At 36.9% G+C, this 24,784-nt stretch overlaps 1 protein-coding gene across 6 annotated transcripts in view; it reads left to right on the top strand.

Moving 5' to 3' along the window:
- Positions 1–23,727, top strand: part of nectin1b (nectin cell adhesion molecule 1b) — a 155,040-nt gene extending 131,313 nt beyond the window's left edge. For 2 of the 6 annotated variants that reach the window (XM_005735923.1, XM_005735924.1), the window contains 2 exons: positions 2,771–2,872; positions 21,157–23,727. In XM_005735923.1, the coding sequence (XP_005735980.1) occupies positions 2,771–2,872; positions 21,157–21,390 (336 nt within the window). In that variant the 3' untranslated portion in view covers positions 21,391–23,727. Of the gene's footprint in view, positions 1–2,770; positions 2,873–8,690; positions 8,878–21,156 lie in introns of all 6 variants that reach the window. The other 4 variants (XM_005735925.1, XM_013911595.1, XM_013911596.1 and 1 more) reach the window with 4 other exon arrangements.
- Positions 23,728–24,784: the final 1,057 nt, after the last annotated feature.

The raw sequence follows: 24,784 nt of genomic DNA, 5'->3' as shown, positions 1-24,784 counted from the left end.
ATTAAATGCTTCACCTTTTGATGTAACGTGAGTAGAAAAGTTCACATCACCCAGATACATATTGTCATTCAAAAGCTTTTTGAAAAGTGGATGAAAAAATTGAATGCATAAAACAGATTAAACAGAATTTGCAGGTATGAAGAGGGAAAACCATTGTTCAGCAACCATTATGAGTCTCACATTTTCATTGATGACCTCATTGTTCCGAGTGACTTTAATTTCTTTCATTAACTCTTATTTCTTTTCATTGCGAAATGTGCAGGTCTGACAAACGTTCTATGAAGGTTTCGCCTTCATTTGTCATTAAAATATTAATTAATTCCTTTATGCCAGTAAGCTTCTCTATAGACTGTTTTGAGTACCCCACCTAAGAAACACTTTCAAGGTACTTTGATGTCAGAAGCATCAAATTTTGCTTTTGTGATTATGACAGGTTTTGACAGATCAATTAGAAGTACTCTGTGGGAAAAGTCTAAGACAGACAACCTGGTGAAAAAGAAAACTATAGGAGTGGCCCCCTTTCCTCACACAAACCCACCCTTCAAAACACTGTGCCTATTATGCCACAGAAAACTTGTGAAACAGCCAGATCTTGATTTTTAAAGTGAGAATCTTAACCCTCACCCCTTGTAGATTTACAGTCATCATCATACAGTCATTACCCAATCTGAATATTTATCAGCGCCTAAGCGAATTATGTACGGAAATTATAGTGCAACTCAAGTTGTTTTGGAATTTACATATACATTGAGAGAAACCTGCAATTAATATGAACCTCAAGAAGCTTCTTCACTGACAAGATTTCCATATAACTAAGTCTTTCAGGCATCACATGAAGATACAGAACCAACCGAGACAGCATAGCTCTTCAGAAGAGATAGGTCAAGTTTTCTAGGATGATTATACAACCTACCTGTTAACCTACCTTGCCAAGTGTGCATGTGGAAGACCACTGGAGGTGTTTAATGTCTCATTCTCACTACCCTTTTTAATTAAACAAAACCATAAATAATGTGACACCACCTGTTGTTTATTAAGACTTTTATGTTGCATGTAATAGATTATAGATTACAATTGAGTTGGCCTGAATTGACTTGACTTTATTGGTTTTCGATCTTTTCCTCTGGTTCACATTGAGTTCATTGATGTTTTCCCCCTGAGCAACCATGATTTACTCTGTACGGTCATGCTAGTGCCCTTTTCTGATTTCTGAGGCAAAATGTTGTTGAATTTCCAGCACTGAAAGGAACTGTTGTCCAGCGACAAAGCCACCTGCTTTGGTGTGATCAGCTGGTCATAGACGTGCTAGACAGGTTTCTTAGAGTGATTTGACAAGCTGATGAGAGGGGGAGTAAATACAGACAAGAGAACCAAATGAATTGAGCCTGTTTTGATGTAGACACAGCTGTTTTAATCCATTCCTCTGGATGGTATGGCAGACAAATTTGTGCCAGCTGCATTGCAGGCCTGCATTGTCCAGTAATACACTAACTGAAGCTACAGTGTAAAATCATGCAAACCAACATACTGATCGGATCGTTGTCTGTCTACAGAAAGATTTTGGTGTTAACCAAAAAGATATTCATCTACAATCTCAATGTAACTGTAATGCCCCAGAAATTATGATGGATTACAATTTAATTTATTTTATAATATAGTACCATACTCCATTAAAGGTAATTAGTCACCCTTGAGAAACTGACATATTGAATGGTCACCACAGAACATCATGCTCTGCAAGTCCACTGATTAAGGATGTAGGTTAATTTTGAATTTAATTCAGAAGGTTTCTGAATCTAGCTAAACCCCCTCTTTATTTATACAACACTTTGAAACATGTTTTTGTGTCTTTTTGAACCATATTGCTCTTTTATTTGCATAAATGAAATAACATCTGACTTAATAGAGACTTAAAGATCTTGCACCCTAAGCAAAAAATAAATAAAGAAAACATGTGAAATGAAAATTTAGCATTTGTACCTAAACCTTAATCCTTCAAACACAGTGAAAATGTTTACGTTCTACCTTTTAAAATAAATATCTATACAAAGGGATTTAAAGAAACATTTAAGAATCAAAATAGATCACCACTACACTCTAAAATATAACCCAGTTTAAACCTTTTTGAAAACAAAAGTAGAAAATGTAAAAGCAGAATTTATGTTATGTTGTGCTGGACTACATACATTTTCTTAGACGTACCTAATGAAATGTCTGTACCATATTAAAATGGTTTCAGTGAGCCTTGTCTACATAGGCAAACTATTCTTTTCAAATAGTTTATTTATGTCAGGTTTATGTAAGAAATGAAATCCCTCTGTAATATAGTGGCTATGAATCTCAGCTAGCTCTTGCAGCTTTACAGTTACTTTAGCATTTCAGCTCAGATGTTTCAAAAGTTTGCATCATATATTTATGTGATCTGGAAGTGATTCATTTGACAAAATTACTTTGATGCACATAATAACTTTAGGTTCAACTGAGCTGCTGAAGTTCAAACTGCTGTCAAGCTGTATTCTCTGTCGGATGCGAGATTAACATTGCTGATTTCTGTTCATTACCACAGACACACACAAAAAAATGTGAGCAACAACTGTCAACATAATGTTTTGCTGCTGATGTGTTTTAATTAATGCACATGCAATAAGAGGTAGCAGTTCACACTCATAGACTAATTGCAAAGTTAACCTTGGTGAGGACTAGAGCTGGCTGATCTATCCCGGTTTCGAGCTCATTATAAGTCACGCTGAGCTCTTGGTGTTTCCCGTAGGTGGTTCATCTCGACAAGGAGGAAGAAATGCAGAAGCTTCCTCTTCAGCCTCCTTATTACGACATGGCACCCTCTGAGTCGACCCCCTTCACCGATAAGCCGGTGAGTACTGATGCCATAAGCGGAGTCACGTGAGCTTCACTATGGAGGGGTCATCCACAGCTGCTGCCTTTGGTCAGTAGTAACTGCTGCTGAAAGGGTGAATATTTGGTGAGGTTCTGCTTGGTGGTATTGTAGAACTGATTTACAATGAACGGTGCTTCTGTACAGTCACTGAGGAGCTTTCATTTTTGCTTGTCTGGTGTTATGAGTAGATGCTGACCAGTAAATCCACTGCGCGGTTTGACTAAGCTTCTTATCTCATCATCAAAATCAGCACCTCTCATCTTCTATGTAAACCTGGCCAGCCGCCATGCTCTCTCTTTCTCTCTCTGTGGACGATTTCATGTTCTGACCCCGACGGCCTGCCCTCTGCCTCACCTCCCCTACTCTTCCTCTAATCCATCGTAATTACTTGTGGGTTTGCCAGGCAACCGTCTGCAGATACGTTACAGTGTGGTGCTCCACAGTACATCATCACCCCTGAGTCTTAACTGTTGACTATGAAATGTTTGACTTGTTGTATCAGATGCCTCTGCTAACTGTGGGGAAACCTCCCTCAGTGGCACAGATGCTTGAGAGCACTGAGGGCTTTATTTGCTTTGGCAGCATTTCTTTCTGAGATGAATTTAAAAAACAACAACAACCAGGATTTTAGACAATTTGTGTGGATGTGCAAGCTTCTGCATGTTGTGTGTGCTGGCTGAAAACAAAATCATTTTCAGTGTGTCTCTTGGTAATGTGACAATTTGTAACCACACAATTGCTAAGTTTCTTTCTTTCTTCAGTCTCAGTTTTACTTATTTGGTAAGCAGTGTTGTGCAAAATGCAACTTGCTCAAATGTGTAACAACACGTGGGTATCAACTGTATCTTAATGAGATCCACTTTTAGCTCCTTAGATTTATGCCAGTATTCCTTCACAAATCCAGAACCATTTGGAAAGTTATTTTAAATTTTGATAATTAAAGGTTAAGCTGATATGTTGACTTAAGTCAGGTTGTATGTGTTACCCTTGTGCATGATGGAACTTCACAATTCAAATTAAAAGCCACATCAGTGTGACACAACTGCTGACATGCTATTCTCTATTGTTTCTGCTACCCATTTTCTGGCTACTTGAAATCATGACAAGATATCAGTGTACAGGGCCTGCGTCCTTACAGCCTACAGACATGTTTTAAGTAGTGCTGCCAGCGTTAATCTCGTTAAAATGGCATTAACGCTATAACCGCACTAACGTGCCAAATCTCCATTTGCGAGTTAGCGCGTATCGCCCTGTGCGTGGGGCCGCATGGCGTCAACGCATTAGCGCGGTTAGCTCGTTAACGTGTTAGCGCCGTGCAGCCCCATGCACGGGGCGATCCGCGCTAACTCGCTAATGGAGATTTGCCGTGTTAATGCGGTTATGGCGTTAACGTCATTTCAACGAGATTAACGCTGACAGCACTAGTTTTAAGATAAAAGTTCCTGTGTTGAATATTTATTAATTTATTGATGTCTGACATTTTGTTAAAAAAAATTATTCAGGACTTTTGAAATTGCATCTTATACATTCTCACCCTTTGAGGACAGCAATTCTAAAAGCCTATTTCAAAAGTTTAACTATCAAATGCAAGACTTGTTTTTATACAAAAACTCCATTCATAACCTATAGTGACTGTAGCTTTCCAGATCGCACTTATGTAAGTTGAGCACTAGTCTTGCAATTCCTATTGCGGGTACTTTTCAGACTTTTAACCTAGAGAAACAAACTTGCAGCAAATAAATCAGAAAACTTCACTGCATTGTCAAACTCTGAATATACATCATCTAAGCAGTGAAGGTCAAAGTAACTCAAAGGCATTTTTAAATGGAAGGAGGCTTTAAATCTATAGTGTTCAACTGTTTCAGAGGGTTAATTAACCTTTTTTAACAATTTAAATGTGGTCTGCATTTGCTTTCAGTAAGAACCAATGAACTTGGAGCTGGTGTCACTGACAAGGTCAGTAATTCAGAAATTAATCGAGCACGCCAGTAAAAATCTGGAATCCTTGAAGTATGGTTTTAGAGTAAACTAGATATTAAATATACATTTTTTCTTTCTCTAAAGTGGATATCTTTTGAAGGACTTAAATCATCGCAATTTAATTTAGAGTGTTAAAGTAAAGAGCCTGTTCTATTCACATTTACAGGTCCGTAGTTTTGTTTCAGGTACTTATCAGAATAGGTCTACCTGTTTCAGTATTCATAAAACAGAATATATCAGTTTCATAAAACTTCTGCATAGCTGTCACCTGGCATTAAAACCAGCTTTTCAGATCCAGAATAAGAAAACTCCTTTAGAAGTCACACTGTTTCACATTCCACAAAATGACATATCACAACTATATAATTTGTATGTGTTTAAAAAAAAAAGCTAGCAGAGTTATAGGTCTCACTATAGCACAAGAGACTGCATTAAAACACAATGTGTTAGATATATTTTCTGGTTTGGGTCCACTTGTCCTGTTAGAGGAAAGGGTCACTGTAAATCAATATAAAGTTGTTCTATGTGATCACCTCTAACCTCCTATGAAACATCTTCCAGAAAGGCAATGCCTCAATAAACTGGCTCTAGTAGTTTACTGAATAGTTTTTTCGAAGGATCAAGTCATATGACGAATTTAGCTTTCAGTCACCAGATCTCATCACAAACAAACACGTCTTTAGACGTCACTTTTTCAAAGCATCGGCAAACATCCGCAGCTCTACAGCCTATTGTTCTGAGGACATAAACACACACACACAGACACACATATACAGTATACATATCTACACAATTTAGAGGTAGCAGAAGTGACTCTAGCAGGTAAAATAAAAGTGGTGGACTGTGAGACAGCTGAAATAATGTTTAGATTGTCTCTCTAACCAAGTGTTTCCCAACCACTGGGCAAAAAATGATCAGGTGTGCCATGGAAGATTATCTGGTTCCACCTAATTAGTACTCTAAGTCAGCGGTCCCCAACCTTTTTTGCACGACAGACAGATTTACATCCGACAATGTTTTCACAACGTTTTATTTTGTTGTATTTATTTTATTTTGTTATGTTTATCTACCAAATACATATAATAAATATAAATAATAAATATATATACAATAAACAAATACAATCCTGAAAACCATAAATTTCACACCTGAGTCTCTTGCGGCCCGGTACCAAACGACTCCGGTCCGTGGGCTGGGGGTTAGGGACCGCTGCTCTAAGCAATCGGCGTGAGTCACAGGTGCATTCTCTTCCACTAGAGGGCAGTACAACTGCTCTAATTAAATAGGTTGCCAACTGCCAGTAAAAGAGAAGAAGACTGAGAAGAAATTACATAATAGTCAAGCTGTGAGACCACGCATTGCATAATAGCGATAGTTAAATATTTGAAAAGAAAAAGTAATCAATCTAACCTGGGTCCTGGAGGAAATTCTGACCCAGATAAAGGCCCTAGCATGAGTAGTGCTCAGAAGAAAGCAAAAAATGGTATACTGGGGACAAGCTGAGCCAATTCTGCTATACCTGGTGCGTTGGGGAAAATGATCAATATGCTTTTTGTGAAATTTTTGTTTGATGGTGTGCCGTGTGACTTTTCTAATGTGATATATGTGCCGTGGCTCCAAGGTTGGGAAACACTGCTCTAACCATTAGGGTAAAAATGCTTTGTTACGTTCTAAGCCTAACTAACTCATGCATAATAGTACAAATAATAAAAAAAATAAAAACCGCACTGATGTTATATTGATGCCACCAACTTCAATATATTAGCCTGTCAGCTAACCTTGTTAAAACTGCTTTGCATTTTTGGTGCACTTTATAAATGACTCTTTCTCACCGAACTTGAGGGATAACTCAATTACTATCATTCTTTTCCCTGGGCGAATTGATTTTGATTTTCTGTGTAGTTATTCAAGGATATTAAACTATCATCTTCAATTCTATGCTCAAAGGGACTGGATGTTTAATTCAGATAATCCTTGGACACCAAGGGTAGATCTTCCTAAGATTTATTTCTTATCTCTGATAACATTCCACTTAAATTGAAGTTTAGGGCTGCTCTTAAGATGAATAGGGTATCACTGAGGTTTTCAAAACACTATTTGTGAAAGACATGCATTGACTGCTGAGCGTCGAGTGTTACTAATGATGATTCTCTAGGGGCAAAACACTATCTGCCAATTTTGAATGCAATGTGGCTGTAATTTTCCCCCTGATTGCACTCCGGTCATGACAAATACTCTCGATATTTAAATATCCAGTGAGTGCAGAGTGTGAGCGGCGGGGAAATATGCAATAGTGGAGAGATTGCAAAGTAGATTTAAATTATTTACAGGAGATTCTGTAAAAGCTTCCGTCATTTCTACGTAATCTTTTCTCAGATGGAATTAAAGTACATTGATGCAACACGTATCATTTCATTCCATTTTTCGTTCACAAGTCTTTACCATGCAGCTTTAGATGTGGTGCATTTGTGCTTTGCATTTACTTAACCACTCTTAATTTTACTCCACTGATTTCATTACAGCAAGCATTTTGTTTGTGGGTTGTACAATCAGTTCAGAGACACTTTGAACCCTGTAGTTCTGTTTTTAAAAAACTTACATTTTATTTCATCATCATTGCCTATCTGAGCTCTGTTTAGATTGTTTATTTTATTAAAATAAGGAAAATCAAATAAATCCATTTTCACTTTTCCTACATAAGATACATTTTTAAAGGGGGCACAAGATATTATGTTGGTTTTCTACAGTTTTCGGCTATTTTCAATTGATAAATGATAAACGAAATCACCTTTTTTATTTTTTGTAAATTTTTATTAATGGAGCAACAACGTGTTTTGTTTTATTGGATTTGGATAAAGAGCGTTCAAAGCTGTCATTGTCATTTATTGATCACCCCATTAAGGTCATTTGCTCAATCATCCACTTGGCCAATTCCTCATCGAGTCAGTCATTGGATTTGTTTTTTGTGCTCAGTGGTCGAATTCTAGTTGAATGAAGGTCTTTGTCTGTGTTTACATGCACACTGAAATATCAGCACAATGGAAGCCACACAAGCATCTCCATTAACTCGCTTCTGGGCTTTGCAAGTATCTCCATGTGCCACAGGGTAACCGTGGTTGCCAATGTAAACAGTTAATTCAGACTGTGATCAGGACACATTTATTAGTTTCATTGTAGTCTGAAGGATTACATGGACATATGTTCAGTATAATCCAGGCATTAGAGCTGCGCGTGCCCGCGGTGGGTTTGGCTTGTTTTGTGTTTGTTTCCATTGGAATCCAGTTTTCATGACTATCAAATGTACATGATTTCCTGGATATACATAGATGAGCTATGCACACATAATCTTAAGAAAAAAAAATAGCAGCTGGACCAAAATATGTTCCTGTTGCGCATGCCAACACTTTATGGATAAATATGGAAAAATAATAGAATAATGGTATGTGCATAGTAAGCAAAGATTAAGTTCTTTTCCATCTCTAATTTTTAATTTAATATATAATAATTTCCCCACTGTTGTGAGTTTCTGTTCAACGACTCCATTGCTGGCTCGTCATAATAATTTTCACCTTTCACGTTTTCTTTTCCTCCCCATGCGCACACATTTTTCTTTGTCTTCCACTCTAACACTGCTGCTCACACACTCAAAATGTCCCCACGACCATTCAACCTTCAGCCATCAATTTTCTCATCTGTCTGCCTTTCACTTGCTCTCTCCCACTTTCTCTTTCTCTCGTCAGCTTTCTATCTTTTTCACACTCTCATTTTTTTGGCTGCCTCACTCCTCACACACTTTCGCCTCTCTTGTCTCCAGAACTCTGGCCACAAGGACTGTGATGTCCAGTATGCGGAGCTGGATACTGCAGCTTTGGCCTCCTCTCCAAGCCCACGAAGCTCTGCTCACACTGGCCCTGGGGATCTTGTCGAGTATGCAACCATCCAGCCTAGCTCACACTAACGCATGCCATTATAGGCCTTTCCCCTCAGACTTTGGCCTCAAGGTATACAGACCAATGCACTCCATCCCTTCATTCATACCCTTTTCACATGCACTGACCTTCCTTTATATGATCCACATGGTTCCCTTGTCTACCTTCCTCTTCAGCCTTGGTCATCTTTTGATATCCCCCATGTTGCTCTTCAGAAAGTTTGATTGAATCAGAGTGATTTTTAGGGTGTCATTTAACACAACAGCACTCGAGCAGAGACGTGTGGTGCAGAAATTGAAAAGCACATTGTAGTGAGAGAATATAAGATCAGCCACACAAGTGCTCTATAATTTTCACAAAATGTCATGCAAAATATGGCTCGCTGGCAAAGACAAAGCAATTTTTAACTCCTTTTCTTCATGTTTTCTTGATGCTCCTTTTAGTCTCTTTATGCATGAAGTCTGATTCCAGAGAAATCTGTAGAGCATTCCTGTCCATAATGTGCGAGATTTAGCAGCATGACTATTTTGCATGAAAAACGTTTGGGATTTTGAACATCTCTGGTCTTATAAAAACAAAATGAAATAGTTCTTTAGTGTGTTTTTATGTCACTTTTTTGACTTAATGGCAAAATAATGTAAAATATTGAAGATATCATATGTAAAATGCTTTTCTGAGCAGTTGCGCACACGCCAAAGGTGGTTGTCAAGTGATTATGACACACTTGACAGCCCTGATTGGTAGCAGAGGAAACATGCTCTCATCTACAAGACTCTGCTCTGATGTCTGATCTGATCTGTACCCAAATCAAGACAGCTGGAAGAAATCCTTCCATCACATGCAAACAGTCATCTACACCACTTGAAATACTCCTTATACGCATACAGGAAAGTGGGACAGGGGCACAAATCGCCGTGCTGCTAAAGTGGTTAGACTGGTTTCTGTGTGTTTCTGCAAGTTGTTGTTCAGCCAAGCCAGGAGGCTTCAAGGTTAAAGGCATGAAGAGAAGTAGTGCAAAGTGTGTGTTCATAAAACACTGTTGCAGGATTTACTTGTTTTTTGTTTTTTTTTCCAAATTTTAGCTAAATGAGCTAAATGTAGATATAAAATGCATTACTGCACACAAAAGCTTTGAGAAATCACATCTTAAAATGAATGTTTTGCATTAGTTAACAAAGCTGGAATGAGAATCTTTATGTGATAACAGAAGCACCATTATTACTACTTGTTGCCCTAAACTGCAATTTCAGATTTACTATTGAAGTAATTTGCAGGTGTGACATCTCTAGAGAGCAAAATATTTAAAGCTACATTAGGTATTCACTCACTGGCAGCCCCAGATGGTATCAGGAGATACTGTTTGAATTTTGAGCAGCTAAGTAGCCAGAAATCACAGGACGTGATGTCCGTAAATAACAAACACTTTTCTCAACCCAGACGCTCTGTGATGTCTTACACTAAAACAAACAAAAGACGACAATAAACACAGGAGTCTAGCTTGTTGCCAGGAGACAAGAAGCTGGGCTCATCTACTTAGTTCTAATTATTTGCCCCTTGATGACCCAATGTGACAACAAGGGTAAATTAAAATGTGTGCCATCAATAAATAGACCCACACATAACAGTTCAGTTAAACTAAAAGTTCTGTTGTGGAAGAGTTTGTCTGTCAGTTTTTCAGCACAATAATAAAACAACACAGAGAAAATGTGCTTCAGTTTGACAATTCAGATGGAACACATTCATTTTTTTGAATGTAGAGTAAACTAGCCTGTCCCTGCAAATGCAGAGCAAACTTTGCATTGCATAGACTGGGAGAGTGACAATAATTTTACTATAAAATGTTTTTATGTATTTATTTAAATTTCCTAATTTATTCCATATGTCATCATACATGTACAATGACAATAAAATGCTACTCTGTTCTATTCTTTCCTAAATTATCCAATGGACTGTGCCATATTCTCAAGCCATACTGCTTTTTGGAGTTTTTTGCTAGTAAAACAAGAAAAAGAACAATTATAACAAACTTGAAAGTCAGTATTTGCTATCACCACCTTCATCCTTCAACACAGCCTGAATGAACTTATACAAGTTTTCTTGTCATTTTTAAGTAGTCTTCAGGTATAGTTCTCCAGGGTTTATGAAGGGACTTCCAATGTATTCTTCATTGGATGCTGACCATTTTTGGCTCCATTCTCTGTCAAGATGACCCCAGATGGATTAAAAGATGTTGAGGTCTGGGCACTGTGTTTCACTCTGTGCCCAGACCTCTGTGTTTCTCTCCAGGCATCATTTTATTTCACTAGTACTCCATGCTAAAAAATAAAGCCATTACCATTTATACTCTTTCCAGATGGCTTTGCATGGTAGGTAAAAAATCTGATGGAGCCCATAATTCCATCAATTTCTCCAACACCACTGACTGAAATTCAGCCCAAACCCTGACAGAGCTTCCACTGTATTTTAAAGAGTTACTATAAGTACTGTCCATCGGCTATAGATAGTTTTGAAGGCCTGACACTTTTGTGCCCCACTTGTCCAGTTTCCTCGCACTTTATAAGGACACACTGTACATCAGGTGAAGACATGCCAAATTTCCAGCTAGTAATGCTTTAGCCATCATCTTGTTGGTGCAAAAATTTTGTTTCTGTTTTTGTGCATACTTTTTATCTTTGTGCATGTTTTATTCAACTGATGAAATGGACAAAAATGTTTTTGCAGAATGATTATGGTAAGTTGTTTGTAATGCATGTGACACAAAATGGGTTCATCCCTTGAGTGAGGTGCCATTTTTATACTGAAATATTTTAATAGGTCAGTTCTAGGTGGCAAAACTAAAAAAAACAAAAACAAGGACTGCACTGAAAACGAGAGAAAAAGCAGCTAATGTCCTATCCTTCAAAGCAAGGCATAAAGAAATGATGATGGCACTTTTGCACAGTGTTGTATTTGTATGTATTATCAGTTTTTTCTAACTTACACTGTTTGGACAAAGTCTGAAGAAAGTACTATAGTGATATTTCTATATTTCTACACAGGGAGCATAAAACTTGCTCAAATTTGTTCTGAGTGAGTGCAGAGATGGCCAGAGATGTAACAAAAAAGATTGGACTTGCATTACGCATTTTATATTAGCAAAAGGGAGAGAGAGACGACAAAGGATTACTTCAGGCAAGCAGTCATGCAATGCAGCCCAGCCCAGCAGAGATTGGAGAGTGACAACAATAAACTACCAACAAAGTTGGGGCCTACAAGTGAATGTCAGGTGGGGCAAGGCTAATAAAAAGCTACATAACAAGCAGCCAGTAGAGTATTAGTAGCAACTGTTTGTAAATTACCAGACAATTAGTCTAGCAGAAGCATCAGTAGCACTGACAGTTTAAATACACATTATTATTGCAAGGGTGCACTAAATGTACTGAGAAATGGTCTCATGTATTTGGAGTAAGATTTTAAGCCTAAGAACCCATTTGCATAAGAGAAAAGAAACATCTATTTAGTGTAGATGCCGGTAAATATTTAAATGTGGATTAAAACCAGTTGAAATTTGAAAAAAGATAGCATTATTCTTTTTTGTTACCAAATAGACAGTATATCAATAAAATGTGCTACTGCACCATCCTGAGATTAAGGCTAAATAAATTACAGATTTCAATATTCTTGCATACAGTACCCCGGCTTTGATGTGGAGCCAAGTCTTTACTAACACCCAAGACTTATCATTGGTATTAAACCTTTGGCAGCTGCATGCTGGAAGAATTCGTCCAAAAAATATCCACAGTTAAATACAATTATTTCTGGTTTTGGGTTCTCAAAATCTTTATCACACTCACATCCTGTAAGTGGAAAAATGTAAAGAGTGTATTAGTTTTATGGTAGAAAGAAAGAAAGAAAGAAAGAAAGAAAGAAAGAAAGAAAGAAAGAAAGAAGTCTTGTGTCAAAGTATCATAACTTTTAAAAATATTGTGAATATTGTGGCCAGTGGTATCCCTCTGCCTCCTAGTAGAAGTAGTTTTCAGTAGATATAGTATCAAAATCTTAGATAACATCTTACTTGAATCATAGCATTCACAAGAGTTTTAGAAAACCTGACCTCTGACCTTTTCCACTGTGCAAAGTGACTACCGAGTGATGTCTTTTGTAAGTCATTTTGGACATACATTTTGGTCCACTGAGGGGGTTGTTTTGTATTTCCAGGTGTCTTTTTTTTTCTACATCTGTTGAACGTCTAGTGTTGTACTGGCTACTAATAGTCCAAATGTGTTTGTTGTGGACATGTTTTCAGTGCCAGACTTTGACTCATTTTAGACCTTGTTTTAATGCTGCTTATATAGTCTTTGTAGGCCCATGTTTTATGTACTGAAACAGTTATGTGTGAAGTAATGCAGAGTGATCAGCAGACGTCTCCAAGATGGCGCGGGCTCTTGACACTAAAAAAAGTGAGCTTCTGCACGGAGCATGCCCCGAGTTTCTCAAAGGCAGTTTCCAAAATGTGTGTATCGACAAAGACTGTCGAGCAGATAATCCAGTTCATACACACTTGCACAATCTTCTCGTACTTTTCATCACAACCTCTCTCAGTCTTGCTACTGATCACAACCACATTTACTTCCTCTTAGAAAGGTCTTCACAAGAAAACAGGATACTTGTAAAAATGAACCAAATATAATGCAAATGCTCTTTTAAACTTGTTAAACATATCATATTCCTTTTAAAAGGAAGCCTAACATTTTTCTAAATATTTTAAACATTTTTATTTTATATTTTAACATGGATTTCAATGTTTTTAATATTTCAACACATACATGACATTTTTAAACTGGTTACAAACAAATTATTTGAATAATTGAAATAAAAGAAACCAGTAGAAGAAAAACAGCAAAATGTAAAATAACCCCCCAAAAATACCCACATGTACTTTTTTATATATAACCCATATTCAAATGTATTATGTTGATAACAACAATATTGATATTAATCATTAATCATGTAAATTTCTTGCACCTGTCATAGACGTCCAGATGATTTCCAGAAAAATGAATAAGTCCAAAGTTCAAGTGTTGAGCATCACACTGACATTAAAGTTGTTTCATGGTTGGACATCTTGTGGACCTAGTTTGGACATCGTATAGATGTGCCAAATTGGTCATGGACCGACGGACCCAATGTAGACATGATCCGCACATCTGACGTTCACTGTTTAGTGGGTTAGGTCGAGGTCACTGAGACTCTGACTCACCCTTGATTTTTAGTGGAGACACTGAGGGTATCATTTTGAAAACCCTGGGTGTCTTTCTTCTCGAGTTATTGCATTCACAAGATTTTCATAAATCTTAGACCCTTACCGCCCGCCTGCCCAAAGGGGTGATGACTGAAACCGCTGTTTGGTATTTAATGGTTATGAAATATAGACACAAACGCAAAGGATTACCATTTGTAGTGTTAGAAGTGTGTAATCATAATAATAACATTTTTACAAAACTAGAAGTCAATGCATTTTTCCAGCACTGGGCAAAAACAGTAGATTACAGTATCTGAAAACTGGTATCTGAGCGAAACAGATTATTGGATCTGTTCAACATTCACGTTCCACAGTTCTGAGACAAAGCAGAAAAATTAATGTTTATTGATTTACTTCTTCTGTTAGTTTATATAACACGTTCAGTCAGCAGCTCTATAACGGATGGCCCGCTGTTCCAACATTAACTTCTCTGGGGAAATGCCTGTTGACATTCCCTGTTTGTAATAAGCCTTGTCTTGGCTGGCTCCAGTCACGGGGTTACACCATTCAATAAAATCTGTGTTTGCTGAGCCAGAGACTCAACCACTAGTTTATATCCAGGGTGACAACATTATCATTTCATTTTCTGCCTGTGCAGTTCACCTTTGGCCTATGATTTAGAAGTAATCAGTGAAATAAATCAGCGAACTGTTAATCACAGCCTGATTGTATTTTTCTAGCATCCGCTGGCTTTGACAGAGCTATTACATTATCAGATATGAAAACTTATTTGTGCCATCATTCTCCAAGGTTATGTTATCTACTCTTTATATACCGGTGCTTAAAATGACTTCAAGGTGAATCAGATTTCATTTAGATTAGCGTTCATTTTTTAAGTATGCACAGGTGATGATTCTTTTTGTGCGCTTTCGCTTCACATTTAAACAAAGTTAGAAGTCTGACTTTACTATGAGTACAACCCAATTATAGTGTAAAATAATTTAAATAGCTTTTGAAGTTTTACATTTCAAATGTTTGTTTCCACTATTATCCAAATCCTCCAAAACACTTCTTGCAATAGTTTTGAAATAATTGTGAAACTGGTAACACAATTAGCTTTGTTTTTTATTGTTTTCAAACTGTTTGTTTGAACAGAACCATACTGTCAAAGCTATTGATGCTCCTTTTTAAAAATATCCACTTAATTTGACCTTTTCTGTTTCCTGATGTAGTTTATGTTTATTATGTTTAAATACAATAGGGGATCTTATGTGCTTGTTGTTGTCTTCTTGTTCTTCTTTCTGGCCTTAGCTGTCTGGATAGTGATGCTAGACAAAACCAGCGCTGGTAGGCAGGCTGTGGTTGTCTTTCTTTTACACTGCCAACAGTGCATGTTTTTTTCCTCAAGGGGAATAAAATGATAATGGAAGTTTAAGTGAACTCTACAAAACCATAAATATCAGCTGTATTACTGTGTTGAATTACAGACTTTTGACAAATGTTTTATTTTGGAGTGAACGTGGCCTGAAGCACAGATGCTGAGCAACATGGGAATAAATCAAACCACAAGGGTCAATAAATCCAATTACTCTTCAATTAAATGCTGGAACGAGTAAGATGTGTAATTTGTGAAACGATGGATCAATGGTGACTGATGGTGCAATGTGCAGCGCTCTCCGAAACAAAGCATGTCGACTTTTAATGTGAAACAGCTCCAAGAAATGTCTTTATTTTTTCTTTATAAAAAGGAAAACATACACATTCTACTTCAAGCTTACTTTAAGGTTGTAATGTTCAGTGTAACAATTTTATGTTAATTATTTTATGTTAATTATTTTAATTCACCCAGCCAGTGCAATGCAAGGTACATTTATTAACTACAAACTGTAATAAAAATGTCAAATTAAGGTGGTTTAAAGTAGCGAAGATAAAATTAATCATGGTAGCCTGAAATAAGGGACAATGGTACAATCTCAGTTCATGATCAAATCTAGTGAAGGGAAAGCTACATTTAACTGCAGATGTACTATCTCGGTTTCATCAAATGTTCAATCTGCTTCTGCTCACATGACAGGAAGAAAGAAGAGCATAGGTATGTTGAAGGTTTTCAGTTGGCTTCTGTCATCTAGCTTAGATGCAGTTTCAGGGTTTGGGAACAACCTTGTCTCATTTATAGACTTTCTGTGTCTATGAGTGACCCTTATCCCCGCCTTAATAACGTATACAGACTACTACACACTGTCGTTCTGACCTATAGCACCAGAACTAGGCTTAAGCAACAAATGCACTACAGTTAAATTACCAAAAAAATAGAATTGAAATAAACACACTGTGTTTCAACTCACTGTTAACTTGTTCTATATTAATGCTGAGATATATACGTTACACTTACAACTATTACCTATAAGCTGTACATCTAAATTTTGAGCTGTACACTCAAAAGTTTCTGATCAATGTATTTAAGATATAATAAAAAAAAGAAACCGTAACCAGTGACGTTATTTAAATGTTGAGTTCCTCCAATATTATTTTATTATTAATTGTTTAACCATTACTGAAAAACACAGATATGGAAACTATCGAGAAGTATAGCAATTAAAAATAAAGAATAATCTAAGCTAATGTTAAGTGTGAGCTTATTAAATATCTTGTTATTAAACGTTTAATTGTAATGTTCAGGATCCCATTTTTCAGACAGGACTTAGTCAACTTTATTTTTTCACTTCTTGTGGGCAGTAAATACCTCGAGTAATGGCCATTCCTTATTTAAACACACTTTGATTGGGGAAATAACTCTGATAAGTAGGCTGATAAAAATGTCTTGTACTCCTTTAAATCTTAATTCCAAAAAAGTATTTTCCATAAATGACCTTTGCATTTAATTTCCCTTCAAAAATCATTACACAGCTTCAGATAGGCAATTGTCCTAAATCATGAAAACTCCTGGGCTCACTGCCCAGCAGTTTAATGGAACTCTGGAATTTGTTAGCAACAGAAAAGATGCTTTCAAACTGGCCACTATTCAGAGTCACCATTAAGTGGAAAAAATAGCATAAATTTAACAAAAAAAAAAAAGTGTGTGTCTGTTTTTTTGTTGCCACCATTTTGATTTAATCTTGAGTCACTGTTTAATGTTCAGTTTTGTGTTCCTGTCTTGATTTCCTTGTATTCCACAATAAGTCTGATCATTTGTAATATTTGAAATCTCTGGTTAGGTCTGTTGTGTGATTTTCATTGTTTTGTTTTGTGCTTTAAGTTCTTCATCCTAGCTTCCCTTGTGTTTCTATCATTTTAGTGTGTTTTCATGTCTCTGTGTTTAGTTGAATCCTCTTGTCCATTAATGTTGTACTTTAATAGTCAGTTTTCTCTTTTGTCTTGCTTTGAGTTTCCCTGATTACCTTATGCGTATAAAAAGTTCTCTAAAAATGTTCTCTTTGCTACCTTTAATAAAGGTTAGATTTTTGTTTGCTGGTATCCTTCATTTGAGTTATTTAATCTACAAATTGCAGTGATATTTTAAAATTCTAAATACAAGCATCAAAGCCTTGCTCTTCCAATGTTCTAATTAAACAGTCTTTTTTTATAATTGAAAATCAATTCTAGAATGTCTGGGACAGAAAGAAAAAATGTCTGGTTAATCATAGCAAGAGTACTTTTCTATGATTTTTCTTTTGCACATTTGGAACTTTCCAAAGACATACAGGGGTTTAATGATGATTCTAAATTGGCTGAAGGTGTGGACATAAGAGTGAATGGCTGTCTCTTTGTGTTAGCCCTGAGATAGACTGGTGACCTGTGCAGTGCATACGTCTTATGACAGGTGCAGACCAAGCATGAAGCATGAATTTGTGGATGGATAATGCAGCTCAAACAAAAACGGGGAAAACAGACTGCCTGCATGGAGTTTTTCTTCTTCTTCTTCTTCTTTTTAAATATATGGAGGTGCAAAAGCAACTTTACAGGGTGTTTGCTGTGACACACAATTTTTAACTGACACATATTTAAATAAATAAATAGCTAAATCAAGACAATTAATACAATAATAAAATGCATACCACAATGTTTTTCACCCATCATCATCCTTCCATCCATTCTCATCCACTTATGTTTCCATTTTAAATTTGTTACATTTTGGTTTCATTTACTTAATCTTTTTGTTGGTCATTGTTTAAATGTACAGAATAACCAGATTAGTAGTTTCCAGTTGTTATCTGCATGCTAACTTAATATTCTTTGTAAGAATCAAATTACTGGATGTTATATAACTCTTGTCTGAGCTCTTTTCTGAGCCCCCCGCCCCCTGTACTTCTCAAGCTTCTTGTGTTCCATCTTCCTGATGTCACTGTAGTGATCACAAATGACAACAACACCAGTAGAAAGGAACATGTGAAGCTAGAGAAGTACCAAGGGCTCAGAGAAGAGCTTGAGAAGATGTGGAAGGTGAAGGTAACACTGGTCCCAGTGGTAATCGGAGCACTAGGTGCGGTGACTCCCAAGCTGGACGAGTGGCTCCAGCAGATCCCAGGAACAACATCGGAGATCTCTGTCCAGAGGAGCGCAGTCCCAGGAACAGCTAAGATACTGCAGGACCCTCAAGCTCCCAGGCCTCTGGTAGAAGACACGAGCTTGAAGGATAGACCGCCCACAGGGGCAACAGGGGGATTTTTTTTTTTAAATCAAATAATCTCTGATTTATTCAGCCTACAAATTTAGAATTCAGGGTTTTTACTCGTGCAAGAGTGTATTTGAATTAGGCAGGGTGTATTTTTCTTCAAAGGGACAATACCTAACATTGAATCTGACTTTTTCTACAGAAGTCTGCTAAAGTTTCAAATCTAAATCCCAAATGTCTTGAGACAAGCCTTTAAGATGGAAAAGCTGCTCCTCAGACTGCCGCTTTTAATTTTTCTCGATATCACCAAGGTCTTTTCTGCACACAAAAGAAATTAATAACGTGACAAAGTAGAAAGTTTTCTTAACATCTTCAGTGGTCCTTGATACTGACCTGAAACAAATAAGCTTTTCAGACGCTTCTGCCAATGTCTGCCGCATGTGTGTCAAGAGGGGTTTACTTGCACGTCTTATGCTGTGAAAAATCCAGTTCACCTTCACACAAGCTTAGTTCTCACACTGTCACCATTAACAGCTTCCCCTTGCTTTACTATTACAGCATCTTTTGTCTCTCAAAATATCATACATGTAGCAATACAGAGGTTTACGTTATGCTATTTGAAAAATCTTTTTTTTGTGTGTCATTGTGCTGGTTGCCTGCTTATTAACAGTTCCTCAATGTGTACCTCATGTTTTATCCATTTTACTATATTTATTTGTTCTGCTGGGCTAGCTTTTCATGTAATGGAGTTATCAATTTTATACTTTGTTTTGATGAATGCAATGATTTGTAGGCAGGTTTAAGTCTCCTTCTGGTTTTGTTGCTCCACCACAATATTTACAGAGTTGGGATCATCGTTTTCGTAGATGTAGAGATGCTTGACGATTATTCGTAAGTTGCATTTTCACTATCATTCTTATCATTTTGTTTTGTTTTTGCATGTCTTCTATTCACCACCTCATTTCATTTTTATTATAATCGCCTCACTTCAAAGCACATCCAAGATCTTTTAAAAGCACTATTTAATTTAGAGCTGCTTAAGGTTTTCAGTGATTTCAATTAACGTTCTTTAAAAAGCTAGAAGTTTAATTTCTCAGAGTCCCCCAAAACAGCTCAGTGCTGAGGGCACTATATTCATGACTGGTAATGTTATACTGCCACTAAGGTAATTTTGTTTCTGTGGTGTACTGTGGTGAGTTCATGGCTTCATCTGCTTGTGCTATTTAAAAAAAACCCTAATCTGTTGAATTGGACAGGGAGCATTCTGGGAAGGAGTGTCAACAAATGTAACAGCGGAAAACAATTATGATGTTTGAAACTTGACTTCCCACCTACCAAATCACATGTTGGCACACAATTTAATTTAGTAAAGGGATTGCTGATGGTAATGCAGAATATTCAGTGAGGTAAATCTAACCTGTCAATGTCACCCACAAGTAGGTGTATAATTGCCTTTTCTGTCGGGAAATCGCATTTATGCAGATATTAAAGTGTGAAGTACATACACAACATATTTATTCACTATCAATGATGTTTATAATGAGGATGAACCTAAAAAAAGTGCTAATTAAATTATTATTTAATACAAAATAAATACCAAAGTTGCATCTTTTCTGCCAGCTGAATTTGTTGATTCTAACTCATCGACTCCCAAGTTGGAGCCAAATTCCCAGTTCAAGGATAACAAAGTGACTGACATGCTGAGAAGGCAGACTTGCTGTTCTATCAGAGATCTTAGTGCCATTATAAGCTTTATAAGTAGCACTTAGAGCATTTCATTGTAAAAAGCAGATGAACAATCAGACCCTTCTGACAACATCATGTAACATCAGAATAATGGCTGTTTTTGTTTCATAAAAACTGACAAAAGCAGGCTAGACTACAACACCAAAACACTTCATGCTGTTCTGTGTAGACATTTATTTATAAAGAAACACTTTATAAGATGATGACAGCATGAATTATTTGTCTTGGTCTGTGAAATCAGTGGCTCACTGATTATTAACATAAATATAATTTTGTAAGTTAGAGTCAATGAGGTTTGAACCATGTTATGGAGAGTTTTTAAACTATAGACAGACTATTTTTAGATTTTGACGATGCATAATTAAATCTTGTGAAGGTGGTGAAATTAAAAGAAAAAAGTTAAAATGTTGAGGAAAAAAATCAAGAATAAAATTTTGAATTTAAAATGTGATAACTCTTATCTTTTCCTGTATGTGACCCTAATATTTTGCAATTGAAAGATATTTTATTTCTGTATTTTTCTATAATAAAGGATCAGCAACTTTGTGATTCATGAATATAGGGCCCTCGGTGCAAAGAGTTGTGTTGTGCATATGTGACATGGCAGAAGTGTGACATGCCCAAATCATTTAAAGACATAAAATGCTTGAGTACTTCAAAAGACCCTGCTCTGCTGTGTATGGTTCTGTATTACTGTGAAGTTGCTCAGTCAACTCTCATCAAAAACTTTGTGACCCTGCAGTAATTTCTTCTTTTTTTTGTCTCCACACAGGACTCTGGGAGGCATCCAGAAGAGCCTTTGAACCCAGCTGAATATATGAGCTACCAACGTGTCTGCAACATGGAACAATTCCCCGAGTCTCAGCCTGCTCACCCTCCTGTTACTTTCCTGCCTCAGCACCCTTACACTCAGCACCCCTCCAACGAGCCCATGTACTCCAACACGAGCTTCCCCACCCACGGCCCTCGAGCTCCATTCACTTTCCCAAAGGAGCAATCTGTGTGACATGCCACGTAACTATTATCTCAGCGAGAGGCAACATGATAGTGCCACAAATGCTTCGTGAAAAACAAAGCTCTGCTGAACAGATGTGCATCTATCCCCACCTCGCTTCTGTTTCCTCTATAGGCTTAAAACACTTGTGGGCTTCCCCCTGCCATATGAAAGTGTCCCTCAATCCCCTGTGTATTGTGTGCTGCTTGCTCCACTGAAGCTATAGGGCCCCAGTTATCTCGTGATGTTAGCATCCTCGCCACCAGCTACTCTCTTCCACCACTCAATCCTTTACCCTTCACATGTGCCCACTCATCCTGTTTGCTTTTTATTGCCTCCTCACCTTTGAATATTTTGGGTTTTGCCAACTGTCTGTACAGAATATGCCACTCAAAATGTTTTCTCTATTTTTTTTTTTTTACATCTCCCACAGTGGTAGTGACCTTTTATAGCAACGTGGTTCTTTTGTTTGTATTCTGTTTGTCTGTCAATCATATGCTTGCTTCTTTGAAAGTCATATACTATAATGTATGTGTGATCAGGTGTTTACTGGTGGACTAAAAAAAATATAAGAAATGCCAATTAATTTGTAAAACTAATTATCAATCTGTAATGACATGGACTACCCCTTTAATGATGGTTAATGACTGGGTTGTTATGTGAAGAGGTGAATTGGCAGTCTTTCAGCTGGATCCTTCATTACGTTTCATAATTGCTTTGCTGTTATGAAGTTTGACTGGCTATTTTGGACTGTTAGAAGAGAATGTTATCCTCATTAGCTAAGAAGAAAAACAAAGGGCTTGAGATCCAACAGTACCTACTTTCTGCTCACTGTCCATGTCTCATTATCCTTCCCTTCAGGCTACTGTTATTTTCATTGTCATCTACCAGTAGTTGCCAAAGACATAGTTTTTCTTGGATTTTTTTGTCCATTTGCTTTCACGCTAGCAATTACATTAAAATTATCTGAAGGGAAATAAAAACATACTTGATTGGCAACTTGCTACGCTTTCCCAGTTTACATTATCCGTTTACCATATGCTGTATTAATCATATCTTTATACGAAAACGTGTTCAGAGGTTGGTTTGAGGTTCATTACTTCATGGGTCCATTCTCAGATAGCAGATGCATTTGGGCCTAATCTGGATGACTTTGTCACCTAAGGCTCTACCAAGTATTGTGTAGGACAGATATGGCCCGCAAATCATGAGCCGGGCTTAGTATGGGTTATAGTAAATATCGTGCTCAAATGTCAAGGCAAACCCGAACCCTGGATCACATAAAGTAAACTTGAGGTAGATTTGAGGCAGGCAGGGTCATTCCTGAATCAGTGAAGTCAGTCAAGGTCAAATATGGTCCATAGAAATCTGCAAATGTGGGCCACAGTTGGACCAAATATTCCTTGTTCTCTAGGTTGTGTTCGTTCAGAGTTATCAACTAACTGGTGCGGGTAAAAGGTGAAGACAATCACATACAAGGGTTGTCCTGGAAAAAACAAATCATGGATAAAGTGAAAAGGCTTTTTCAAGGACAGCCCAGCCACTTAACATATTTAAATATTTTTTAAATATGATTTGTACTAATATAACCTAAATAAGTTTAAATCAATCTAAGGAACCGAAGATAAAAGCTTGCTACTGTATTTTTTTAGACAATACTCAGTTATATATGATAACACTCCACATATTTTCATAGTCCATTTTACACTGTTACTTTCAGACCATACATAAGCTAACATGCTTGACGAGCCAATTTCAGGATACCGCCTCCTACACGCAAGCCCTCTAGACACAGAAAATTAGCATAAACTGAAAGTTCACATTTTTTGCCATGTCAGATGTATGTTTGGAAAAAAAATAAAGAAAAGAAAATACTTGTGTTTGTGCTCGATGTGAAAAAAAAACCTTGAGGTGTTGAAGGTAATTTAGTGTTTACTCTTAATGGTGATGGTAAATGGAATAGAGTAAAACTTGTGAGACTTTCTCCTGTGCTCACCTTGTTGTCTTGCAATGGCTTGATATGTGTGCTAGCATTTAGTTTAAGCAGTGGTATCTGGTTTGAACCACTGAAGGAGTTTGTTATCGCTGTACCTGCTGTGAGAAAAGACACTTACACACATCTTTGTCTTTTTGTGACACATTTAATCTTCAAGAGATCCTTCCTTTTTTATTATTATTATTATGATTATTATTAGTATTATTATTATTGATAAGTACTACTACATACTATATAATATGCTAGAATTTGGGCTTTACATCCATAAAAAATATATACATTTTTACTCTGTTCCTTTTTGATGTCCTGACAATGATTGCCATGTTTTGATTTGTGTTTTGTAAGACTGTAACATTTTGTTTTATTACTATTGTTTTTGTTTTGTTTTTGTTTGTTTTTTTACAATTTACAATATTCATATACAGTAAAGGAAGCCTACATCACATTTCTTTTGACATTCATTGCACATTTGTGGAATAGTAAAACCCAAATAAATATTATGATTATAAGCTCTTTTGACTGAAATAATGAAAGAAAGTTCAACAGTTTAACCTGTTTTTCTTCTATTTGTTTTTAGAGATTTGAGTTATGTCGATGTAAATATTAACAATGTATCTGATGTGTGTAAAAAAAAAAAATCATGCAATTTAACATTAAAGTTCACAAACTAAACATTATTGCTGTTTTTATTTTTGTTGTAACTATTGCCAGTACAACACGTTTTTTTAGTGTTTTACTGTCACATATACAACTTGGGGATGGGGGGAGGCTGCAGCTTACTGTTCTGAGGCAGGAGGCAGGGAACATGCTGGGCAGGTTACTGGTTTATAGCAGAGACAATAGCCACACCACTTTCGATATAATCACCATTTAACCTAACATGCATCTTGCTGGACTGACTGGGTCCATACAGGCATAGAAAATCCACAGGCTCCTCAAAGAAAGTCCCTAACCAATCAGGAAGTTTCCTCACCTTGGTGGAGAGAAAGAAAAAAAAGAAAGAAAGAATGAAAGTGAGGCAGTGAGGATTAAAAAACTGTTTGAAACAAAGGACACATTTCTGAATAGACTTTGCCTTGTGTCCACTCTTAATCATGTCTCTAATTTCTCCTTAGCACACCATCAGAGTCCATTTGGACTTCACAGGACCCAGTGTCAATGGACTTAAGTATCCAACCTAATCTCAAGTGTATGTGAGGTTCCAGTGGCTGTACTCTCACACAGTCACCTGGTTTCTAGCATATCATTTGTACCAGGTACTCTGGTGCTGTTTGTTTTTCAGATCATGCTGTGCAGGAGTCTTGTTTTGTTTGTTTTTTAGCAACAGTATTCTGGCATGGTGTCTGAGTCGTCTCTGAGCTGCACTGGTTTCCAGACCTTATGATAATGTATGATTGTAGTGATACAAGT

Source organism: Pundamilia nyererei, unplaced genomic scaffold, assembly GCF_000239375.1.
Source record: "Pundamilia nyererei isolate P.nyererei 1_Seehausen unplaced genomic scaffold, PunNye1.0 scaffold00066, whole genome shotgun sequence".
Lineage (NCBI taxonomy): Eukaryota > Metazoa > Chordata > Actinopteri > Cichliformes > Cichlidae > Pundamilia > Pundamilia nyererei.
The sequence above is the reverse complement of the archived record's forward strand: the minus strand, read 5'-3'. Positions and strand labels throughout refer to the sequence as shown.